General features: G+C 38.7%; 2 protein-coding genes across 7 annotated transcripts in view; one reads left to right on the top strand and one right to left on the bottom strand.

Annotated features, from left to right (window-relative positions):
- Positions 1-8,730, top strand: part of FRY (FRY microtubule binding protein) — a 447,087-nt gene extending 438,357 nt beyond the window's left edge. For 3 of the 5 annotated variants that reach the window (XM_027589569.2, XM_027589564.2, XM_027589563.2), the window contains 2 exons: positions 6,484-6,686; positions 7,285-8,730. In XM_027589569.2, coding sequence (XP_027445370.1) covers positions 6,484-6,686; positions 7,285-7,543 — 462 coding nt within the window. In that variant the 3' untranslated portion in view covers positions 7,544-8,730. The remainder of the gene's footprint in view (positions 1-6,483; positions 6,687-7,284) is intronic. The other 2 variants (XM_027589566.2, XM_027589565.2) reach the window with 1 other exon arrangement.
- ZAR1L (zygote arrest 1 like) overlaps positions 1-25,901 on the bottom strand; it is an 86,239-nt gene that overhangs the window by 33,903 nt on the left and 26,435 nt on the right. The gene's annotated exons all lie outside the window — the stretch shown is intronic.

The following is a 25,901-nucleotide window of genomic DNA, read 5'->3' as shown; positions in this document are numbered from 1 at the left end:
ATTGTTCTCTCTCACAATTGCTTTGGCTCTTGGGGCTCTTCTGTTTTTCCACACAAATGTTGGGATTATTTGTTCCAGTTCTATGAAAAATGCCTGTGGTATTTTGACAGGAATTGCACCAAAGCTATAGATTGCTTTGGGTAGTATTGACATTTTTAAAATATTTTCTTCCAATTCATGAGTGTGGTATCTTTCCATTTGTTTGTGTCCTCTTCAGTTTCTTTCATCAATGTCTTATAGTTACCAGAGTGTAGATCTTTTACCTCCTTACATTTATTCCTAGGTATTCCATTCTTTTTGATGGAATTGTAAATAGGATTGTTTTCTTAATTTCTCCTTCTATCGTTATTAGTGTACAAAATGTGTGGCTTTCTGTATATTAATTTTGTATCCTGCAACTTTACTGAATTCATTTATCAGTTCTAATAGTTTTTTGGTGGAGTCTTTAGAGTTTTCTGTGTATAGTATCATGTCATCTGCAAATAGTGACAGTTTAGTGTCTTCTTTACCAATACGGATGCCTTTTCTTCTTGTCTGATTGCTGTGACTAGGACTTCCAGTTCTATGTTGAATAAAAGTGGCAAGAGTAGCCATCCTTGGCTTGGGTTCCTGATCTTAGAGGAAAAGCTTTCAGCTTTTCCCTGTTGAGTATGATATTAGCTACAGGTATGTCATACGTGACCTCTATTATGTTAATGTATGTTCTGTCTATACCCACTTTGTTGAGTTTTTTAATGAATGGATGCTGAATTTTGTCAAATGTTTTTTAATCTATTGAGATTAATCATAATTTTTATCTTTCATCTTGTTAATATGGCTTATCACATTGATTTGTAGATATTGAACCATCCCTGCATCCCTGAAATAAATCCCCTTGGTCATGGTAAATGATCCTTTTAATATTTTGTTGAACTCTGCTAATGTTTTGTTGACAATTTTTACATTTATATGAATCAGGAATATTGGCCTTTAATCTTTTGTCTGTACTGTGCTTGTTTGATTATCTGGATAATACTGGCCTTGTACAATGAATTTGGAAGCATTCCTTCTGCTTCAATTTTTGGAATACTTTGAGAAGGATAGGTATTAAATATTTTTTACATGTTCGGTAGAAGTCACCCATGAAGCTATCTGGTCCTGGATTTTTTGTTGGGAGTTTTTGGATTACTTATTCAATTTCATTACTAGTAATAGGTCTATTCAGATTTTCTATTCCTGATTCAGTCTTGAAGACTGTTTTCTAGGAATTCATCCATTTCTTCTATGTTGTCCAATTTGTTGGTGTATAATTTTTCATAATAGTCTATTATAGTCCTTTGTATTTCTGTGCTGTCAGTTGTAACAGCTCTTTCACTTCTGATTTTATTCATTCAGGTCCTCTCTTTTTTTTCACGATGAGTCTGGCTACAGGTTAATCAGTTTTTCTTTTTTTATTGTGTATTTTATATTTTTTTTGTTTCAAGTTTTTAAAAATTCTAGTTAACATATAGTGTGATATTGGTTTCAGGAGGAGAATTTAGTGATTCATCACTTACCTAAAACACCCAGTGCTCTCATTACAAGTGCCCTCCTTAATACCCATCACCCATTTAGCCCATCCCCCCACCCATCTCCCCTCCATCCACCCTCAGTTTGTTCTCTATACTTAAGAGTCTCTTATAGTTTCCCTCCCTCTTCTTTCTTTCTCCCTTCCCCTATGTTCATATGTTTTGTTTCTTAAATCCCACATGAGTGAAATCATACAGTATTTGTCTTTCTCTGACTTATTTTGCTTAACATAATACACATGAAAAGATGCTCAATATCACTCATCATCAGGGAAATACCAATCAAAACCATGATGAGAGTGGCGCCTGGGTGGCTCAGTCAGTTGAGCATCTGACTCTTGGTTTCAGCTCAGGTCATGATCTTAGGGTCATGAGATCAAGCCCGGTGTCAGGCTCCATGCTCAGTGGGGAATTTGCTTGAGATTCTCTCCCTCTGCCCCTCCCCACCCCACTCATGCTCACTCTCTCCCTCTCTCTAAATAAACCTTAAAAAAAAACATACCATGATGAGATACCATCTCACACTAGTCAGAATGGCTAAAATTAACAACACAAGAAACAACAGGTGTTGGCGAAGATGCAGAGAAAGGGGAACACTCTTATATTGTTGGTGGGAATGCAAACTGGTACAGCCACTCTGGAAAACAGTATGAAGGTTCCTTAAAAAGTTAAAGCTAAAACTATCCTATGACCCAGCCATTATACTACTAGGTATTTACCCAAAGGATATAAAAATACTAATTCAAAGGGTCACATGCACCCTGATGTTTATAGCAGCATTATCAACAATAGCCAAATTATGAGAGCCCAAGTGTCCATCAGCTGATGAATGGATAAAAAAGATGTGGTGTGTGTGTGTGTATATATATATACATATATATATATATGTATATATATATATATAAAGGAATATTACTCAGCCATAAAAAAGAATGAAATCTTACCATTTGCGACAACATGGATGGAGCTAGAGGATATTATGCTGTTTTTATCTTTTCTAATAAGTCACTCTTAACTTCATTGAGGTTTTCTATTTTTTTATATTCCATTTATTTCTACTCTAATATTATTATTTCCTTCTTTCTACTAACTGTGCTTTGTTCTTCTTTTTCTAGTTCCTTTAGATGTAAGGTTAGATTGAGTTTTTTCTTGTTTCTTGAGGTAGGCCTGTATCATAAACTTTCTCTTAGAAATGCTATTGCTAAGTCCCATAGATTTTGTTTTTGTTTTTTTTGTTGTTTTTTTTTTTAAGATTTTATTTATTTATTTGACAGAGAGAGACACAGTGAGAGAGGGAACACAAGCAGGAGGAGTGGGAGAGGGAGAAGCGAAGCAGGCTTCCCGCAGAGCAGGGAGCCCAATGCGGGGCTCGATCCCAAGACCCTGGGATCATGACCTGAGCTGAAGGCAGACGCTTAACGACTGAGCCACCCAGGCTCCCCCCCATAGATTTTGAACCACACGTTTCCATATTCGTTTCAAAGTATTTTTTTTATTTTCTCTTGATCCATTGGTTTAATAGCATGTTCTTTGTCTCTTGTTAGTCTTCGTTTCAAAATCTATTTTGTCTGGTATAAGTATTTCCATCCCAGCTTTTTTTTTTTTTCCCCATTTCCATTTGCATGGAATATCTTTTCCGTTCCTTCACCTTCAGTCTGTATGTGTCTTTAGATCTGAAGCGAGTCTCCTGTAGGCAGCATATAGATGGGTCTTGTTTTTCTTTTTATCCATTCATTTATCCTAGGTGTTTTGATTGGAGCATTTAGTCCATTTACATTCGAAGTAATTAATAATAGGTATGTACTTATAGCAGTTTGTTGTTTTCTGGTTATTTTTGTAGTTCTTCTCTTTCCCCTTTTGTTTTTTGATGACTTTTCAGTGTTATGCTTGGCTTTCTATTTTTTGTGTATCTAGTATGTTTTTGGCTTGTGGTTACTATGAGATTCATATATAACATCCTATGTATATGTATATAGCAGTATGTTTTAAGTTGGTCACTTAAGTTCAAACACATTCTAAAAGCAGTACATTTTTAATTCTATCCCATTTTATGTATATGACATCATATTTTAGATCTCTTTATTTTGTGTATCCCCTAATTTTGGTAGATATAATTGATTTTACTGTTCTTTTAGTCATCTTTCTAGCTTTCTAGGTGATTGATCTACTACTATCTTTAGTATATGTTTACCAGTGAAATTTTTTCCTTTCATAATTTCTTCTAGTTATGGACTCTTCCTTGCTTAAAGAAGTCTCTTTAACATTTCTTGTAAGACTGGTTTAGTGGTGATAAACCCTAACTTTTGTTTTTCTGGGAAACTCTCTCTCCTTCAATTCTGAATGATAAGCTTCCTAAGTAGGGTATTCTTGGTTGTAGACATTTTTCCTTTCATCAGCACCTTGCAGGCCAAAAGGGAGTGGCATGATATATTCAATGTTTCTTCTAAGAACTCAGCTTATAGCCTTATGAGGCTTCCCTCCTGTGTAACTAATTGCTTTCCTATTGCTGCTTTTAAGATTCTCTCTTTAATTTTTGACATTTTAAGTATTTCTTATGTGACCTCCCTTGGGTTCATCTTGTTAGAGGGTCTCTGTATTTCCTGGACATCTCATTCTCCAGGTTAGGGAAGTTGTCTGCTATTCTGTCTTTAAGTAAGTTATCTGCCCCTTTCTCTTTCTCTCCTACTTCTGACCCCTATAGATGTTAGTAAAACTGATGTTGTCTAAAGGTCCCTTATCCTCATTTTTTAAAATTCAGTTTTCTTTCTGCTGTTCAGCTTGGGTGCTGTCATTACTCGGTCTTCCAGATCACTGACCCATTCTTCTGCATCTCTAATTACTTTTAGTTCCCTCTTTTGTATTCTCCAACTCTGGTTCTTATTTATATTTTCTCTTTGTTGAAATCCTCACAAGTTCATTCTCTCAAGCCTAGTGAATATCTTTAGGACCATTACTTTGAACTCTTATCTGTTTTGTTTAGTACTTTTTCTGAGGTTTTATCTTTTCTCATTTGGAACATATTCCCCTCTTCCCTTTACCTCTGTTTCAGTGTATTATGTCTTGAAAGTAGTGGCCTTATGTAAAAGATGTCCCTGTGGAGCCCTGCAGTGCATTCCCATGGTCACCAGAACCAGGCACTCCAGGGGTGTGCCTTCTGTGACTGGACCATGACTGCTTCAGGCATGTCGGTGAGCAGGACTGACCCCAGCTAGGCTGGCTGAGTCACCTGGCTGCAGCTGCTGCAGGCTGCCTGCTCCCCATAGCAGGAGGAATACCTGCCCAAGCAAGGCAAGCAGTGCTAGCAAAGTAGATGAAGATTGTCAGAACTGGCTTCCACCAGCATCGGGCCAGCCAGACTTAAGGAGAGGAGGAAAAATGTTGCCTGCCAGCACTTCTATTGCCAGAGAAAGCTCCTACAGATCCCTGCCTATCTGACACATGCCCAAAATTAGTCCATAAATCTTCATATATAACCCAGATGCTCTTCATACTACTGAATCTGTAATGTGTCTTGGAGTGACTGATATAATATGCTGGCCCTTTAAAAGCAGAGTCTCAGTTTACTATAGTCCTCCCACCCTTCTGGAGCCTCACTGATTTTCAAAGCCAGATGTTATAGGCGCTCATCTTCCCCATGCTGATCCCCAAGACTGGGGGTGCCTGATGTGGGGCTTGATCCTCTCCTCGGGAAAGACCTCTGCACACCCTCTGTGATATTCCCTTCTCCTTATGGATTGTCACACCCGGGGTTTGGTTCTCTGCCCCTCCTACCCTTATCAATGTGGCTTTTCTTTATATCTTTAGCTGTGGAAGAACTGTTCTGCTAGTCCTAAGGTTGTTTTCAGAGGGAGTTGCATTATATGTAGTTGTAGCCTCACTGTGTCCATGGGAGGAGGTGAGCTCAGGATCCTCCTACTCTGCCATCTTCCCAAGCTCCTCCTCTAATACCTTACTTAAAAGGATTACCTCAGTAAATTTTAAACCTAGTATTGGAGTAGGTAGTTGTATTTAATAGTAATCTGTGTGAAGACAAATAATTCTGGAGGGGTTTGGTTCTAGACATGGTCCAGTGAGCTAGCTGGGAATGAGGAAAGATGAAGATGTTGGGTAAATCAACTTTCCAAAGTAAAAGACAGCACCAACTTACCTTACAAAGGAAAACAAATCTTTAAATGCACATCAACTTTTTAAAAATGCTCCTGAGATCAAATTGCAAAACAGTTGACTTCCATTGTATATCTGGGGGGCACTAAAAAGTGACATAGGTTCTCTCTTTATGATTTATCTTTTGGTACCAGTAATTTTGAGATAAAATACCTCTTACCTCTGTAAAATGAATAATAATATTACCTTGAGATTTTTCCTTTTCCTTAAATTATATCTTTCATCTTTTCCCATGGCATACAAATGAGAAAAAGTTACTTTTTAAACAAGATCCATGTTCATGATTATGCTTATTAAGCATTTATGTACCAAAGTGTACTAAGCATTTTATATACATCATCTCATCTTTAAAGTTACCTGTGAGGTAGGTAATGTCTTCACTCTCACAGAAGAGAAAACTGAAGCACATAAAAGTCTATTTACTTAACTATAGTCCCACAATACAGTGCAGAATTTGGCATTTGAACCCAGCTCTACCCAAGTCTGTTGTCTTATGCATTTTAACTCTGGATATGCCCTTCTACTTAAATAGAAAACAGTTTAAAGCAAATGTTAACCTTTCATCTAAGGAGAGTATCCCAGTAGTTGATACAGAAATTTATGCAATGTATATGATCCCCTACACATGTCAGGTAGTAGTTTTATTTGTTGTTTTAGTTTACCAAGATATCAAGCTTATGCTTAACCAGGCCAGAGAAATGAAAATTTTCTCTCTTGGGGATGCAAAAATCTAGCCTGCAACTAAATATGGTAAAAATAATTTTTTTAACAGCTGCTAAATATGTCCAGGGAACTGAGTGACTTAAAGAAAAACCTGAAGGAGGCCACTGCGGCCATTGCAGCTGACCCTCTCTATATAGAGGGTGCATGGTCTGAGCCAACCTTCACATCCACTGAAGCGGCCATCCAGTCCATGCTGGAGTGCCTGAAGAACAATGAACTTGGCAAGGCTTTACGGCAAATCAGGGAATGCAGGTAACTCTACTATTTCTTTTAGAAACGGTGTAAAGAAATGCATGCCTAATAGTTAATCACTACAAAAGGGACATCTAGATATTTTATACACATCCTTCTCAGATCTTTTCCATTACCATGCCAGCTATATCAGATTTCAGGACTTACATGTTTAAAATATAGGTGTTACTTCTGGTCTTTTGTCATACCTGTAATGTTGAAACAGTTCAAATTATGTCCGGGTATACTTTGAAAACTATTATTTGAATGTATCCTTTTCCCCTTATATTTTCATAGTATAGTCACATTCATTGGAACCAGAATGCATAGCAAATACATGTTTTATGATTATCAAATTCTGTTCTGATATTTAGAAGCTTTAGATATTTTCATCAGAACCAATAACATTCCACCATCAGTTATGGTGATGTTTGTAAAACTCCAAATACACTAAAAGCCACTGCATTGTATGGTTCAGGTGGTTGAATTGTATAGTAGTATGTGAGCTATACCTCAAAGCTTGGTTTTTTAAAAGTAATATTCTTATACTACAGAGGCTCATAACCTCTCAACTTTGTAACCAATAGTGCCTCTAATCTATGCTGTTTTTTGACTGCAGAAGTCTGTGGCCCAATGACATCTTTGGAAGCAGTTCTGATGATGAGGTCCAGACACTACTGAATATTTATTTCCGTCATCAAACTCTGGGACAAACGGGTACTTACGCATTGGTGGGGTCTAACCAGAGCCTGACCGAAATCTGCACCAAGCTGATGGAGCTGAACATGGAGATCCGGGACATGATTCGCAGGGCCCAGAGTTACCGGGTCCTCACTACTTTTCTTCCAGACTCCAGTGTTTCTGGTACTAGTCTCTGACAGGAGCCTCCCATCCCCCATGGGTTCCAAGCTGGGGGTGCTGTCATGCTGGGGTGACGTCATTCAGTGTCTTTTCAGCCTTCAGAAGGCTTGGTCAGACTGTTCTCCCTCTTGTTACCTGTAGGACTTTTTCTAAACAGGATGACAGAACTTCCAACGTGTAGCAATACTATCAGAACCAAGGTAGCATAGAACTTTCTGGGACAGACTCCATCTGTTATGCTGTGTGGCACAAAAGTGTTATTTTACTGAGCAGATGCAACTCACTACTGAAGAAAGTGACTTCCATTGCATACCAAAGCTGACTACACTGAACAATACCTTCCTTTCTAGAAACAATTTTAGATTGGCAAAAGTGCAATGTTTTCTTCACTAAAAAAATATTTTATATTCTAAAACTTGTACATTCTTTTATTTTTCCTTTTCTTTTTTTCTTTTTTCTTTTTTTTGATGGGGTGAGGAAGGGGCAGGCAGAATGAAGCTGGCCACTGAAAACTGTAAGACGGTCAAAAGCTGACAGCCTGTTTATGTGAAAAGGGAATTGTAAATGGACAATTTAATATACACTGTAATTTGAATACAATTACTGTATCTAAAAGGAGCTGCTATGAAGTACCTTTCTTATGTTGCTAGGCTACTGTTTCTGAAAGCCCTGAATCTCTCTGCAGGAGTCTGTGATTAGGACCCTAGCACCAAATATGGTCCAGATAGACCTTTTTGTAAGGGTCTTGGCTGCTTTTTACTAGAAGGTTGCTTATATGAGCATATTTATACTACAAAAGGATGAGTGTTAATTTTAACCAACTTTGCCATTTTGTAGAAAAAGTTAAAGAAATTCACATTATAAATTCCAAGCCTTTTCACCTGTCATGCATGCATATTTTAATACCTGGATAGCCACAAGTAGAATCCTAAAGATAAACTCTGAGTTGTCACTTTGTTACTTAAGAAATGTCATATTTTATTTGTAACATATATGTAAAGGGTCATTCTTAAGTTTTCTCCTTCAAATTAATGCTGTCAAGTGTTAGCTGTGTGCATGTAAGACAGTTGCACATCAGAAACATATTCAAAGTTGATCTATGTAACTTATTCACTCTGTAAATACATTTAAAGTTTTTGTGATGTAATCTTGGTTGATATTCTATTCAGAACTTCCTTTAGACTAAAAAAAAGACAAAATACATATCGACCATGGATTTTATTTCTGGTTTAGAGATCTTTGCTTTTGGCACACATTTACAGTTTTGCATGTGGGTTGCCACATGATAACCCCAAGGGGCACCACTCATATACATTCCATAATTAGCACTCACTGGGGCTAACCAGGGACTCTGTGAAGCAGGAACTATCTGTTACCTCTTTGGAAGTGGACACTAAATTAAGACTGATCTTTAACCACCTCTCTCTAATCAACCAAAGAGAGAAATCAGAAGAGTGAGCACTCTACTTGTCAACACCTATCATTAGATTGTCATCCTTAAAATTGTGAAACAGACTCTATAAGGAAAATTAGGAGTTTTAATTCTGTCACCATTGCTCATCTATCTCCACCCCACACGAAAAACAGGGACACGACACACACGGCAATCTGTTACTGTCTTCCTACTCATATTTACCTAGACTAACAAATATAACTTACTTCTCTAACACACAAAAACTAAATCTTAAGTAGAAATTTTCTAGAAATAGCCTGTAACAGGGGAGTATGAGCCAGGATTTTTTTATGTTACCAAAGGTACAACTATTAACTAATTGTAATAACTTTCTTGAGAGGGGGAAAGGTTCAAAATGGCAGCATAGGAAGATCCTGAACTCTCCCCCTCCAATGGACACAAAAATCTACAATTACATTCAGAGTGATTCCCATAGAACGGGACCTAGAAACTGGATGAACAGAGCCTTTGCAAAAAAAGAAAAAGCACTGAGACAGATAGAAGAGGCAGAGACATGGTCTCGCTAAAGAACACACATTCCTGGTACAGTGTCCCATGGTCAGGAGAGTTCTCAAAGTTATTAACTTTTCCCTGAAATTTAAGATCTGTATCAGGAACCCTAACCCTTACATCCTGCACAGGATGGAGGAGTCCCCAAAACACATGACTATGAAAACCAAAAGGGAGTATGTCCAAGAAAATTATAGAACGCAGGGAAAGGAAAACCCATTCATAAAAAGGCTCATGTACAGACTCACTCAACCCAGAAACCAGTGTAAAAATACAAGATTGAAAAGTGCACACACCACAGGTGAAAGAGACCCACTTATGAATTTTGGAGTACCTGCCAGAGAGTCAGGAGACAGCTGGGGCTCTCCACGGAGACAGAGACACTGGCAGCAGCCACTTTTGTTCACTCATTCTGCCATGCTGATCCCAGAACTGGCAAGTGCCATTTTGGAATCCTCCCTCTAGACTCCTAATGGCAGGGAACATGCCCCACTGAGAGCCCTGTACAAACCTGCATCTCAGTAGGTCCTCTCAGCCAGCCAGGCTAGGCACCAGCCTAATCCCATTAGCACACCTATATCAGTTGCTGCCAGATGCACAGCCAGCTTGAATGGGGGCCACTCCTGCACAACAATACACCCACAGCAGTCTGGTACCACTGCAATAGGGGAATGCATACAGCACACAGACTGAACAGCCCTGGAGCACATGAGTCTAATGGACAGGTGATTGTACTTCTGGGCCCCAGAGGATCTCCTGGGCCCTTGAAGGCCACCCCTTCAAGACTAGCAGACATAGCTGAACTACCTAATATACAGAAGCAGAGTTAGGCAAAATGAAGAGACAGAACAATGTGTTCCAAATGAAAGAAAAAGAAAGAAGGAAAAAAAAAAAAGACATTCATAAAAAGAATTGAATGAAACAGGGATAAGCAATCTACCTGATAGAGTTCAAAGTAATGGTCAATAAAGATGCTTACTGAATTTAGGAGAAGAATGGATAAACACAGTGAGAACTTCAACAAAGAGAAAATATACAAAGGTACTAATCAGATCTGAAGACTTACAATAACAAATGAAAAATACACTAAGGGAATAAACAGCAGATTAGATGATAGAGAAGAATGGATTAGCAATCTGGAAGACATGGTACTGGAAATCACCCAAACTGAACAGCAAAAGAAAGGTTTTTTTTTTTTGGAACTAGGGATAGTTTAACATACCTCTAGAATAACATCAAGCATACTAATTAATATTCATACTATAAAGGCCATATGAGGAGAAGAGAAAAAGGAGAAGAAAACTTATTTGAAGATATAACAGCTGAAAAATACCCTAAAAAAAGAAACTGACATGCAGGCCCAAGAAGCATAGAGTGTCCCAAACAAGGTAAGTCCAAAGAGCTCCACACCAAGGCACATTATTATAAAAAAGGTCAAAAATTAAACATAAAAAAATTTTTAAAGCAAAAACAAGTTAGTTACATATAAGGGAACCACCATAAGACTATCAGCTTATTTCTCAGCAGAAACTTTGCAGGCCAGAAGTGGCAGGCATGAGATAATCAAAGTGCTAAGAGGAAAAACAAGCTTAAAAAAAATGATACTCTACCCAACAAGGTTATTATTCAGAATTGAAGAGGAGATCAAGAGTTGACCAGACAAACAGAGGGACCACACAAAGAACAGCAGGAGAGACAGATACATGGTACTGATGGAAATCCCATACCTGATACACAAAATGCAGTTGGAAGGGATAGCATTAAAGGGACCATGCTTAGATTCCCCCAACCTGAGATACAACAAAACAAAACAAAAAAGCATCAATTTCAAGGGTAACTAGACTATAAGTGAAAGAAACTCATTTATGACCCCTAGAGCTTCTGCCCAACAATGGGAAAACTACTGCAACTCTCTCTGGGGTAATGGGTGTTAGCAAGCACCACTGTTTATGTTCCCCTCCACCTGATAGGAAGGGCAGAAGCAGGGCCCAAATGCTTTAGACAGTTGGCCACCTCCACAAGCCCCAGACCCCAGCCCACACCAGTTCCAGCCATCATCTCAAGATGGCCACCTGCCAGAACACACTCCAGTTTCAACCATCCCACCACAGCTGCCTTCGGGTGGCACACACCCTAACACCCCTGACCTTTGCCCACTACAGCTCCAGCCATCTCACTAAGGTAGCCTGGGCATGGAACACCTCACGACATGCTGACTTCTGCTCCACCCATCCCACCAGGATGCCCCTGCATGCAAAGCCTCAGCCCATACCCACCCAAGCTCTAGCCATCCTACCAGAGAATCTCCAGGGCAAAGTGCCCCAAAACACTGGCCTGCACCTGATGAAGCTCCAGCCAGCTGGCCAAAGCTGCCAGATACATGCCATCGACACAGGGAATGTTCCTACACAAGGCTACTCCTTTAATATTGAGAGCAGTAGCTGTTTGCCTAATTCATAGAAACAAAACGAGAATATACTCCAGATGAAGGAACAACATAAAACTTCAAAAAAAGAACTAAACAAAATAGAGATAAGCTACCTGATTGAGAATTCAAAGTAATGATCATAAAGATGTTCATCAGACTTAGAGAAGAGTGGATAAACTCAGTGAGAAATTCAACAAAGAGATAGAAAATATAAACAGGAGCTGAAGAACAAAATGGCTGAGAAGAAAAACACACTAGAGAGAATCAACAGCAGATTAAAAGATACAGAAGAACAGAGAGCAGTGATCTGGGAGACAGAATACTGGAATGCAACCACGCTGGGAAAAAAAATTTTTTTTTAAGATAAGGAAGTTGGGAAGATAGCAGAGTAGGAGGATCCTGAGCTCAGTTCATCCCACAGACACACCAAGGCAACAACTACATCTATGCAACTAACTCACATAAAGACCTGAAGAGTGACAGAACAGATCTTCCGCAGCTAAGTCATAGAGAGAAGACCACATCAAAAAGGACAGGAGGGGCAGACACTTGGTTAAGAACCAAACTGCCACATTTAACTAACCACAAATGGGAGGGACATCATAATCACTGAGAAGCAAGGGGACGAGACCCCACACTGGGCACCCCCAGCCCTGGGATCCACACTGGAAACATGAGTCCCCTAATGTCTGGATTTGAAAATCAGCAGGACTTAACACCAGGAGCTTTAAAAGTCAGTGGAGCTTAACTCCAAAAGAGCCTGAGGGTGATAGGAGACTGAGTCTCTGCCCTGAAAAAGTCATCACACTAAATAATTTGCCCTGAGACACAGCAAAAAAGGAGCAGTTTGAAAAACACCTCGGGTATACATGAAGGAGACTTACTGACTAATTTTAGAAAGGGTGCCTGAAAAGCAGGGATCTGCAGAAAATTTCTCTGGGAACAAAAGTGCTGATGGGCACCATTTTCCTTGCCCTACCCCAGCCTAGAGAGCTGAACACTTGTGCGAGCCAGTTCTAATCATCTTTATCTCACTTGCTGACACCACATGCCCTGCACCAACACACCACTACAAACCTGAGCCACCCAACCCACTGGGCTTGGAAGGTGCCCCTACAAAGCGGGACGTGTCCCTCCACTCCCAGCAGGCAGCCATGCCCAGACCAGAACACCACTTCAAAGTGACTCCTTCCCTGGAGTCAGGAAAGGTGGGGAAATAACCACACACACCAGTATGCCTGCAGTTCCTACAGCTGGGCCTCTTAGCTGGCTGTGCAGACATCAAGCCCTGCCCTTCACTGTGCCCGCAGCTGTGACAGGCTACTTGCAGACAGCTAGTCTGAGTGCTGGCCCTACCCACCAGGTGGCTAAAGCTGGGCCTCTAAAAGAGCATAGGAAGCAAACCCTGCCCAGCGGCCCACAGAAAGCAAAGTGGGTCACTGGAGTTAGCTGAGGTGAAGAACAGCCCCTACCACCAGTTTGCCCACAGCAATCTCACCTTAGCCACAAAAGGCACATGCAGCCCACACAGTGGATGCACAGCCCTGGAACGCCTAGTTCTGGTTACTAAGGGGTATTACACTATAAGGCACCATAGGATCTCTCCTATACAAGGCCACTACATTCTAGACGAGAAATGGTAGCATACCTACCTAAGAGAGTTAGAAAAAGTGAAGAGACAGAGGAATATCTCCCCAATGAAAGAACAACACAAACATCACAGAAAAAGAGCTAAATGAAATGGAGATAAGCAACATGCCTGCAAGAGTTCAAAGTAAAGATCATAAAGATACTCCTCATTTGAGAGATGAGCAGATGAATTAGTGAGAATTTCAACAAAGACATCGAAAATGTTAAAAAGAACCATTCCTAAAAATTTGAAAACAGAGCTACCCTATAACCCAGCAATTGCACTACTGGGTATTTACACCAAAGATACAAATATAGTAATCCAAAGGGGCACCTGCACTTCAATGTTTATAGCAGCAATGTCCACAATAGCCAAACTATGGAAAGAACCCAGATGTCCACTGACAGATGAATAAAGAAGATGTGGTGTAATGGAATATTATGCAGCCATCAAAAAATGAAATCTTGTCATTTGCAACGACATGGATAGAACTAGAGGGTATTATGCTAAGCAAAATAAGTCAATCAGAAAAAGACAATTATCATATGATCTCACTGATATGAGGAACTTGAGAAACAAGGCAGAGGATCATAGGGGAAGAGAGGAGAAAATGAAACAAGACGAACCCAGAGAGGGAGAAAAACAATGAGAGACTCTTAATCTCAAGAAACAAACTGAGGGTTGCTGGACTGGAGGGGGTTGGGGGGATGGGGTGGCTGGGTGATGGACACTGGGGAGGGTATGTGTTGTAGTGAGTGCTATGTATTGGGTTAGACTGATGAATCACAGACCTGTACCCCTGAAACAACACATTATATGTTAATAATAAAAATAAATAAATAAATAAATAAATAATAATAAATATCACCAGTCAAAAGAGAAGTATACAATAACTAAAATGAAAACTACAGAAAAGGGAATCAACAGCAGATGAGAGGATGCAGAAGAATGAATCAGCAATCTGGAAGGCAGAGCAATGGGAAACAACCAACCTGAACAGCAAAAAGGAAGATCAATTATAAAAAATGAGAATAGGTTAAGAGAAATCTGCATTATCATCAAGGGTAATAACATTCACATTATAGGGATCTGAGAAGAGAGAGAGAAAGAAGCAGAAAAGCTACTTGAAGAAATAGCTGAAAACTTCCCTAATCTAGGAGAAGAAAACAGATATCCAGGTCCAGGAAGCAGAGAGACCCTAACAAGATAAACCCAAGAAGGTCCAAACCAATACACATACTTAAAATGGCAAAAAGTAATGATAAAGAGAGAATCTTAAAAGTAGGAAAAGGAAAAACAAACAAACAAACAAAAACGGTTAAGGTTGAGTACAAGGGAAACCCAGTAAGATTCATAGCTTATTTTGAACCAGATACTGTGCAGGCAGGAAGGTAGTGGCATGATATATTCAAAGTACTGAAAGGAAAAAATCTATGACAATGAATACCCTACCAGGCAAGTTTCTCATTCAGAATTGAGGAGAGATGGAGTTTCCCAGATTAAGAGACGTTAAAGGAGTTCACCACCACTCAACAACCCTTGCAAGTAATATTGAAGGGAATTCTTTAAGTAGAAAGAAAAGGCCATTACCAGGATAAGAAAATTATGAAAGAAAAAATTTCCCAGGTAAAAGTAATTATTAAAGATAGATTAATTACTTACTAATTACTTATTAATAACCTATAAAATGGAGATTAAAGCACAAAAGTAGTAAAATCAATTATATCTATAAAAATTAGTCAAGGGCTATATAAAATAAAAAGATGTTAAAATATGACATCACACACAAAAAATGTGGAGTGGAGACTAAAATTTTAGTGCTTTCAGAATGTATTCAAACATAGCAACAATGAACTTAATATAGACTGTTATACACATACAGTTTTATATATGAACCCAATGGTACCCCCAAATCAAAAACCTATAATACCTATACAAAAAATAAAGGGTTCAAGCGTAACACAGTCATCAAAATACAAAGAAAGTGAACAAAAAAGGAAAAGAGAAGAACTATAAGAAAAACATCAGAAAACAATTAACAAAATGACAATAAGTACATACTTATCCACAGCTACTTTATTTTATTTTATTATTTTATTATATTTTATTATTTTATTTTATTATGTTATGTTAGTCACCATACAATACATCATTAGATTTGATGTAGTGTTCCATGATTCATTGTTTTCGTATAATACCCAGGGCTCCATGCCGTACGTGCCCTCCTTAATACCCGTCACCAGGCTAACCCATCCCCCAACTCACCTCCCCTCTAAAACCCTCAGTTTGTTATTCGGAGTCCATAGTCTCTCATGTTTATCTCCCCCTCCAATTTCTGACCTTTCATTTTTCCCTTCCTTCTCCTAATGTCCTCCATGCTATTCCTTAGGTTCCACAAATAAGAGAAACCATATGATAATTGACTTTCTCTGCTTGACTTATTTCACTTAGCATAATCTCCTCCAGCCCCATCCATGTTGATGCAAAAGTTGGGTATTCATCCTTTCTGATAGCTGAGTAATATTCCATTGTATATATGGACCACATCTTCTTTTTGTTTATTTTTATTGTTATGTTAATCACCATACATTACATCATTAGTTTTTGATATAGTGTTCCATGATTCATTGTTTGTGCATAACACCCAGTGCTTCACGCAGAATGTGCCCTCTTTAATACCCATCACCAGGCTAACACATCCCCCCACTCCCCTCCCCTCCAGAACCCTCAGTTTGTTTTACAGAGTCCATCGTCTCTCATGGTTGGTCTCCCCCTCTGACTTACTCCCCTTCATTCTTCCCCTCCTGCTATCTTCTTCTTTTTTTTTCTTAACATATATTGCATTATTTCTTTCAGAAGTACAGATCTGTGATTCAACAATCTTGCAAAATTCACAGCACTCACCATAGCAGATACCCTCCCCAAAGTCTATCACCCAGCCACCCCATCCCTCCCACCCCCCACAACTCCAGCAAACCTCAGTTTGTTTCCTGAGATTAAGAATTCCTCATATCAGTGAGGTCATATGATACATGTCTTTCTCTGATTGACTTATTTCACGCAGCATAACACCCTCCAGTTCCATCCACGTCATTGCAAATGGCAAGATCTCATTCCTTTTGATGGCTGCATAATATTCCATTGTGTATATATACCACTTCTTCTTTATCCATTCATCTGTCAATGGACATCTTGGCTCTTTCCACAGTTTGGCTATTGTGGACATTGCTGCTATAAACATTGGGGTGCACGTACCCCTTCGGATCCCTACATTTGTACCTTTGGGGTAAATACCCAGTAGTGCAATTGCTGGATCGTATGGTAGCTCTATTTTCAACTGTTTGAGGAACCTCCATACTGTTTTCCAGAGTGGTTGCACCGGCTTGCATTCCCACCAAAAATGTAGGAGGGTTCCCCTTTCTCCGCATCCCCGCCAACATCTGTCATTTCCTGACTTCTTAATTTTAGCCATTCTGACTGGTGTGAGGTGGTATCTCACTGAGGTTTTGATTTGGATTTCCCTGATGCCGAGCAATGTTGAGCACTTTTTCATGTGTCTGTTGGCCATTTGGACGTCTTCTTTGGAAAAATGTCTGTTCATGTCTTCTGCCCATTTCTTGATTGGATTACTTGTTCTTTGGGTGTTGAGTATGATAAGTTCTTTATAGATTTTGGATACTAGCCCTTTATCTGATATGTCATTTGCAAATATTTTCTCCCATTCTGTCGGTTGTCTTTTGGTTTTGTGGACTGTTTCTTTTGCTGTGCAAAAGCTTTTTATCTTGAGGAAATCCCAATAGTTCATCTTTCCCTTGCTTCCCTTGCCTTTAGCGATGTTGCTAGGAAGAAGTTGCTGCGGCTGAGGTCAAAGGGGTTGCTTGCCTGTGTTCCCCTTTAGGATTTTGATGGACTCCTGTCTCACGTTTAGGTCTTTCAACCATTTGGAGTCTATTTTTGTGTGTGATGTAAGGAAATGGTCCAGTTTCATTCTTCTGCATGTGGCTGTCCAATTTTCCCAACACCATTTGTTGAAGAGACTGTCTTTTTGCCATTGGACATTCTTTCCTGCTTTGTCAAAGATGAGTTGACCATAGAGTTGAGGGTCCATTTCTGGGCTCTCTATTCTGTTCCATTGATCTATGTGTCTGTTTTTGTGCCAGTACCATACTGTCTTGATGATCACAGCTTTGTAATAGAGCTGGAAGTCCGGAATTGTGATGCCGCCAGCTTTGCTTTTCTTTTTCAACATTCCTCTGTCTAATCGGGGTCACTTCTGGTTCCATACAAATTTTAGGATTATTTGTTTCACTTCTTTGAAAAAAGTGGATGGTATTTTGATGGGGATTGCACTGAATGTGTAGATTGCTCTAGGTAGCATTGACATCTTCACAATGTTTGTTCTTCCAATCCATGAGCATGGGACGTTTTTCCATTTCTTTGTGTCTTCTTCAATTTCTTTCATGAGTATTTTACAGTTTTCTGAGTACAGATCCTTTGCCTCTTTGGTTAAATTTATTCCTAGGTATCTTATGGATTTGGGTGCAATTGTAAATGGGATCGACTCCTTGATTTGTCTCTCTTCTGTCTTTTTGTTGGTGTATAGGAATGCCACTGATTTCTGTGCATTGATTTTATATCCTGCTACTTTACTGAATTCCTGTATGAGTTCTAGCAGTTTTGGGGTGGAGTCTTCTGGGTTTTCCACATACAGTATCATATCATCTGCAAAGAGTGAGAGTTTGACTTCCTCTTTGCTGATTTGGATGCTTTTGATTTCTTTTTGTTGTCTGATTGCTGTGGCTAGGACTTCTAATACTATGTTGAATAGCAGTGGTGATAGTGGACATCCCTGACGCGTCCCTGACCTTAGGGGAAAGGCTCTCAGCTTTTCCCCACTGAGAATGATATTCCCTGTAGGCTTTTCATAGATGGCTTTTATGATATTGAGGTAGGTACCCTCTATCCCTATACTCTGAAGAGTTTTGATCAAGAAAGGATGCTGTACTTTGTCAAATGCTTTTTCTGCATCTATTGAGAGGATCATATAATTCTTGTTCTTTCTTTTGTTAATGTATTGTATCACGTTAATTGATTTGCGGATGTTGAACCAACCTTGCAGCCCAGGGATAAATCCCACTTGGTCGTGGTGAATAATCCTTTTAATGTACTGTTGGATCCTATTGGCTACTATTTTGGTGAGAATTTTTGCATCCATGTTCATCAAGGATATTGGTCTGTCATTCTCCTATTTGATGGGGTCTTTGTCTGGTTTTGGGATCAAGGTAATGCTGGCCTCATAAAATGAGTTTGGAAGTTTTCCTTCCATTTCTATTTTTTGGAACACTTTCAGGAGACTAGGTATTAATTCTTCTCTAAATGTTTGGTAGAATTCCCCTGGGAAGCCATCTGGCCCTGGGCTTTTGTGTGTTGGGAGATTTTTGATGACTGCTTCAATTTCCTTAGTGGTTACAGGTCTGTTCAGGTTTTCTATTTCTTCCTGGGTCAATTTTGGTAGTTGATACATCTCTAGGAATGCATCCATTTCTTCCAGGTTATCTAATTTGCTGTCATAGAGTTGCTCATAATATGTTCTTATAATTGTTTGTATTTCTTTGGTGTTGGTTGTGATCTCTCCTCTTTCATTCATGATTTTGTTGATTTGGGTCATTTCTCTTTTCTTTTGGATAAGTCTGGCCAGGGGTTTATCAATCTTGTTAATTCTTTCAAAGAACCAGCTCCTAGTTTCATTGATCTGTTCTACTGTTCTTTTGGTTTCTATTTTATTGATTTCTGCTCTGATCTTTATTATTTCTCTTCTCCTGCTGGGTTTAGGCTTTATTTGCTGTTTTTTCTCTAGCTCCTTTAGGTGTAGGGTTAGGTTGTGTATTTGAGACCTTTCTTGTTTCTTGAGAAAGGCTTGTATTGCTATATACTTTCCTCTCAGGACTGCCTTTGCTGCATCCCAAAGATTTTGAACAGTTGTGTTTTCATTTTCATTGGTTTCCATGAATTTTTTTAATTCTTCTTTAATTTCCTGGTTGACCCATTCATTCTTTAGTAGGATGCTCTTTAGCCTCCATGTATTTGAGTTCTTTCCGACTTTCCAGTTGTGATTGAGTTCTAGTTTCAAAGCATTGTGGTCTGAAAATATGCAGGGAATAATCCCAATCTTTTGGTACCAGTTGAGACCTGATTTGTGACCTAGGATGTGATCTGTTCTGGAGAATGTTCCATGGGCACTAGAGAAGAATGTGTATTCCGTTGCTTTGGGATGGAATGTTCTGAATATGTTTGTGAAGTCCATTTGGTCCAGTGTTTCATTTAAAGTCTTTATTTCCGTGTTGATCTTTTGCTTAGATGATCTGTCCATTTCAGTGAGGGGGGTGTTAAAGTCCCCCACTATTATTGCTTTGTTGTTGATGTGTTTCTTTGCTTTTGTTATTAATTGGCTTATATAATTGGCTGCTCCCATGTTAGGGACATAGATATTTACAATTGTTAGATCTTCTTGTTGGATAGACCCTTTAAGTAGGATGTAGTGTCCTTCCTCATCTCTTATTACAATCTTTGTTTTAAAATCTAATTTGTCTGATAGAAGGATTGCCACCCCAGCTTTCTTTTGGTGTCCATTAGCATGGTAAATGGTTTTCCACCCCTTCACTTTCAATCTGGGGGTGTCTTTGGGTCTAAAATGAGTCTCTTGCAGACAGCATATTGATGGGTCTTGTTTTTTAATCCAATCTGATAGCCTGTGTCTTTTGATTGGGACATTTAGCCCATTTACATTCAGGGTAACTATTGAAAGATATGAATTTAGTGTCATTGTATTGCCTGTAAGGTGTCTGTTACAGTATATTGTCTGTGTTCCTTCCTGATCTATGCTGCTTTTAGGCTCTCTCTTTGCTTAGAGGATCCCTTTCAATATTTCTTGGAGGGCTGGTTTCGTGTTTGCAAATTCCTTTAGTTTTTGTTTGTCCTGGAAGGTTTTTATCTCTCCTTCCATTTTCAATGACAGCCTAGCTAGATATAGTATTGTTGGCTGCATATTTTTCTCATTTAGTGCTCTGAAGATATCATGCCAGTCCTTTCTGGCCTGCCAGGTCTCTGTGGATAGGTCTGTTGCCAATCTAATATTTCTACCATTGTAGGTTACATATCTCTTCTCCCGAGCTGCTTTCAGGATTTTCTCTTTGTCTCTGAGACTTGTAAGTTTTACTATTAGATGTCGGGGTGTTGACCTATTTTTATTGATTTTGAGAGGGGTTCTCTGTGCCTCCTGAATTTTGATGCCTGTTTCCTTCCCCACATTAGGGAAGTTCTCTGCTATAATTTGCTCCAATATACCTTCTGCCCCTCTCTCTCTTTCTTCTTCTTTTGGGATCCCAATTATTCTAATGTTGTTTCGTCTTATCGTATCGCTTATCCCTCGAATTCTGCCCTCGTGATCCTGTAGTTGTTGATCTCTTTTTTTCTCAGCCTCTTTATTTTCCATCATTTGGTCTTCTATATCGCTGATTCTCTCTTCTGCCTCATTTATCCTAACAGTTAGTGCCCCCACTTTTGATTACACCTCATTAGTAGCCTTTTTGATTTCGACTTGGTTAGATTTTAGTTCTTTTATTTCTCCAGAAAGGGTTTCTCTAATAACTTCCATGCTTTTTTCAAGCCCAGCTAGTATCTTTAAAGTCATGATTCTGAACTCTAGGTCCCACATCGTACTAATATCCATATTGAGTAGGTCCTTGGCAGACGGTACTACCTCTTGTTCTTTTTGCTGAGGTGATTTTTTTCGTCTTGTCATTTTGTCCAGAGGAGAATAGATGAATGAGAGAACAAAATGCTAACAGGTTAACAACATCCCCAGCAAATATACTCTATACAAATCAGAAAAGACCTGAAACCAGGAGAAAAGAAAGAGAAAGAAAGAAAAAAGAAAGAGAAAAAAGAAAAAAGAAAAAGATAAAAACAAACAAAACAGAACAAAACAAAAAAAAACAGAATATGATCAAATATGATCAGGCAGTGCATAGATCAATGCCACACACTAGATTTTGGGTGTATTTTGGTCTGTTAGAAAAAAGTGCCTCCTAAAATTTTAAAGGAAGAAAGACTTATATATGTACAAAATAAGGGTTGATACAATGAAGGGATGGAAGATGACTGTAAAGATGAAAATTATAAAATATTTTATAAAAGGAATTGATAAGATAAGAAGTTGTTTGAAAAAAGAAAGAAGATTAAAAAAAAAGGGGAGAGAATGTGATCAGGCAGGAGACTAGAATAAAGCCATACACTAGCAATTTAGGGTATATTTTGATCTCTTAGAAGAAACTGTATCTCAAAATTTTAAAGAGAGAACAACTTATATATATATATATATATATATATATATATATATATATATGCCAAAAATAAGGGTACCTACTATGAAGGGATAAAATATGGCTCTAAAAATGAAAAATAAAAAAATGTTTTTTTTGAAAAAGGGATTGATAAGATGTTGGTTGGGACCACATCTTCTTTATCCATTCATCTGTTGAAGGGCATCTCGGCTCTTTCCACAGTTTGGCTATTGCGGACATTGCTGCTCTGAACATTGGGATGCATATGGCCCTTCTTTTCACTACATCTGTGTCTTTGAGGTAAATACCCAGGAGTGCAATTGCTGGGTCATAGGGTAGTTCTATTTTTAATCTTTTGAGGCACCTCCACACTGTTTTCCAAAGTGGCTGTACCAACTTGCATCCCACCAAGAGTGTAAGAGGGGTTTCCCTTTCTCCATAACCTCTCCAACATTTGTTGTTTCTTGACTTGTCAATTTTTGCCATTCTTAATGGTGTAAGGTGGTATCTCAATGTGCTTTTGATTTGAATTTCCCTGATGGCTAATGATGAACATTTTTTCATGTGTCTGTTAGCCATTTGTATGTCTTCTTCAGAGAAGTGTCTGTTCATGTCTTCTGCCCATCTTTTGACTTGATTATTTGTGGGGTTTTTTGGGTGTTGAGTTTGAGAAGTTCTTTATAGATCTTGAAAATCAGCCCTTTGTCTGAAGTGTCATTTGCAAATATCTTCTCCCATTCTGTGGGTTGCCTCTTTGTTTTGTTGACTGTTTCCTTTGCTGTGCAGAAGCTTTTTATCTTGATGAAGTCCCAAAAGTTCATTTTTGCTTTTCTTTCACTTGCCTTTAGAGATGTCTTGAAAGAAGTTGCTGTGGCCGATGTCGACGACGTTACTGCCTATGTTATCCTCTATGACTTTGACGGATTCCTGTCTCACATTGAGGTCTTTCATCCATTTTGAGTTTATCTTTGTGTATGGTGTTAGAGAATGGTCGAGTTTCATTCTTCTGTATAGCTGTCCAATTTTCCCATCACCATTTATTGAAGAGACTGTCTTTTTTCCATTGCATATTTTTTCCTGCTTTGTCGAAGATTATTTGAGCATAGAGTTGAGGGTCCATATCTGGGCTCTCTATTCTGTTCCATTGCTCTATATGTCTGTTTTTGTGCCAGTACCATGCTGTCTTGGTGATCACCGCTTTGTAATATGGCTTGAAATAGGGAACGTGATGCCCCCAGCTTTTTTTTCTTTTTCAACATTTCCTTGGCGATTCGGGGTCTTTTCTGATTCCATACAAATTTTAGGATTGTTTGTTCCAGCACTGTGAAAAATGTCATTGGAATTTTGATCGGGATGGCATTGAAGGTATAGATTGCTCTAGGCAGCATAGTCATTTTAACAATGTTTATTCTTCTGATCCATGAGCATGGAATGTTTTTCCATCTTTTTGTATCCTCTTCAATTTCTTTCTTGAGTGTTCTTTAGTTCCTAGAGTATAGATCCTTTACCTCTTTGGTTAGGTTTATTCCGAGGCATCTTATGGTTTTTGGTGCTATTGTAAATGGAATCATTTCTCTAATTTCTCTTTCTACAATTGCATGGTTAGTGTATAAGAAAGCAACTGATTTCTGTGCATTGATTTTGTATCCTGCCACATTACTGAATTGCTGTATGAGTTCTAGTAATTTGGGGGTGGAGTCTTTTGGATTTTCCACATAAAGTTATCATGTCATCTGCAAAGAGAGAGCGTTTGACATCTTCTTCGCCAATTTGAATACCTTTTATTTCTTTTTGTTGTCTGATTGCTGTTGATAGGATTTGTAGTATTATGTAAAACAGTAATGCTGAGAGTGGGCATCCTTGACGTGTTCCTGATCTTGAGGGAAATTTTGAAAGGCTCTCATCTTTTCCCCATTGTGGGTTTTTCATACATGGATTTTATGAACTTGAGGAATGTTCCCTCTACCCCTATACTCTGAAGAGTTTAATCAGGAAAGGATGCTGTATTTTGTCCAATGTTTTTTCTGCGTCAATTGAGAGGACCATATGGTTCTTCTCTCTTCTCTTATTAATGTGTTCTATCACACTGATTGATTTGTGAATGCTGAACCACCTTGCATCCTGGGGATAAATCCCACTTGGTCGTGGTGAATGATCCTTTTAATGTATTGTTGGATCCTATTAGCTATGATTTTGTTGAGGATTTTGGAATCCATGCTCATCAGGGATATTGGTCTGAAATTCTCCTTTTTGATGGGTTCTTTGCCTGGTTTTGGAGATTAAGGTAATGCTGGCCTCATAGAATGAGTTTGGAAGCTTTCCTTCTGTTTCTATTTTTTGAAACAGTTTTAGGAGAACAGGTATTATTTCTTCTTTGAATGTTTGGTAGAATTCCCCAGGGAATCCATCAGGCCCTGGACTCCTGTTTTTTGAGAGGTTTTTGATCATTGCTTCAATCTCGTTACTGGTTATTGGCCTATTCCTGTTGTCAATTTCTTCCTGTTTCAGTCTTGGTAGTGTATAGGTTTCCAGGAAGGCATCCATTTCTTCCAGGTTGCTTAATTTATTGGCAAATAGTTGGTGATAATAATTTCTAATAATTGTTTCTATTTCCTTGGTGTTAGTCGTGATCTCTCCCCTTTCATTCATAATTTTATTAATTTGGGTTCTTTCTCTTTTCTTTTGGATAAGTCTGGCCAGTGTTTTATTGATCTTATTAATTCTTTCAAAGAACCAGCTTCTAGTTTTGTTGATCTGATCTACTATGTTTCTGGTTTCTAATTCATTGATCTCTGCTCTAATCTTAATTATTTCTCTTCTAACGCGTGACTTAGGCACTGTTTGTTTCTCTAGTTCTTTAAGGTGTAAAGTTAGTTGGTGAATTTGGGATTTTTCTATTTTTTTTTTTTTTTTTTTGAGTGAGGCTTGGATGGCTACGTATTTCCCTCTTTGCAGTATCCCATATGTTTTGGACCAATGTGTTTTCATTCTCATTGGTTTCCATGAATTGTTTAAGTTCTTTGATTTCCTGGTTGACCCAAACATTCTTGAGCAGAGTGGTCTTTAGCTTCCAAGTGTTTGAATTTCTGCCAATTTTTTTTCTTGTGATTGAGTTCCAGTTTTAAAGCATTATGGTCTGAAAATATGCAGGGAATAATCTCTTGGTATCAGTTGAGACCTGATTTGTGACCCAGTATGTGGTCTGTTCTGGAGCAAGTTCCAGGTGCACTCAAGAAGAATGAGCATTCTGTTGTTTTAGGATGGAATGTTCTGTATATATCTATAAGGTCCATCTGGTCCAGTGTGTCATTCAAAACTCTTGTTTCTTTGTTGATTTTCTGCTTAAATGACCTGTCTCTTGCTGAGAGTGGAGTCTTGAGGTCTCCTACAATTAACGTATTATTATCAATATGACTATTTTGGTTAACAGTTGGCTTATGTAGATGGTTGCTCCCATCTTGGGGGAATAGGTATTTACAATTGTTAGATCTTCTTGTGGATAGACCCTTCAAGAATGATATAGTGTCCTTCTGTGTCTCTAACTACAGTCTTTAGCTTAAAATCTAATTTGTCTGATATAAGAATTGCTACCCCAGCTTTCTTTTGATGTCCGTTGGCATGGAAGATGGATCTCCATCCCTTCACTTTCAGTCTGGATGTATCTTTAGGTTCAAAATGAGTCTCTTGTAGACAGCATATGGATGGGTGCTGTCTTTTTATTCAATCTGCGACCCTGTGATGTCTTATGGGAACATTTAGGCCATTCACGTTGAGAGTGATTATTGAAAGATATGACTTTGTCATCGTGCTGCCTGAAAAGTCCTTGTTTCTATAGATTGTCTCTGTACATTTCTGTTCTATATCACTCTTGATGTCTTTCTCCTTTAATAGAACCCTCCTTAATATTTCTTGCAGGACCAGCTTAGTGGTCACATATTCTTTCAGTTTCTGCTGGTCTTGGAAGCTCTGCATCTCTCCATCCATTCTAAATGACAGCCTTGCCGGATAAAGT

This window comes from Zalophus californianus, chromosome 3 (assembly GCF_009762305.2).
Source record: "Zalophus californianus isolate mZalCal1 chromosome 3, mZalCal1.pri.v2, whole genome shotgun sequence".
NCBI lineage: Eukaryota > Metazoa > Chordata > Mammalia > Carnivora > Otariidae > Zalophus > Zalophus californianus.
The sequence above is the reverse complement of the archived record's forward strand: the minus strand, read 5'-3'. Positions and strand labels throughout refer to the sequence as shown.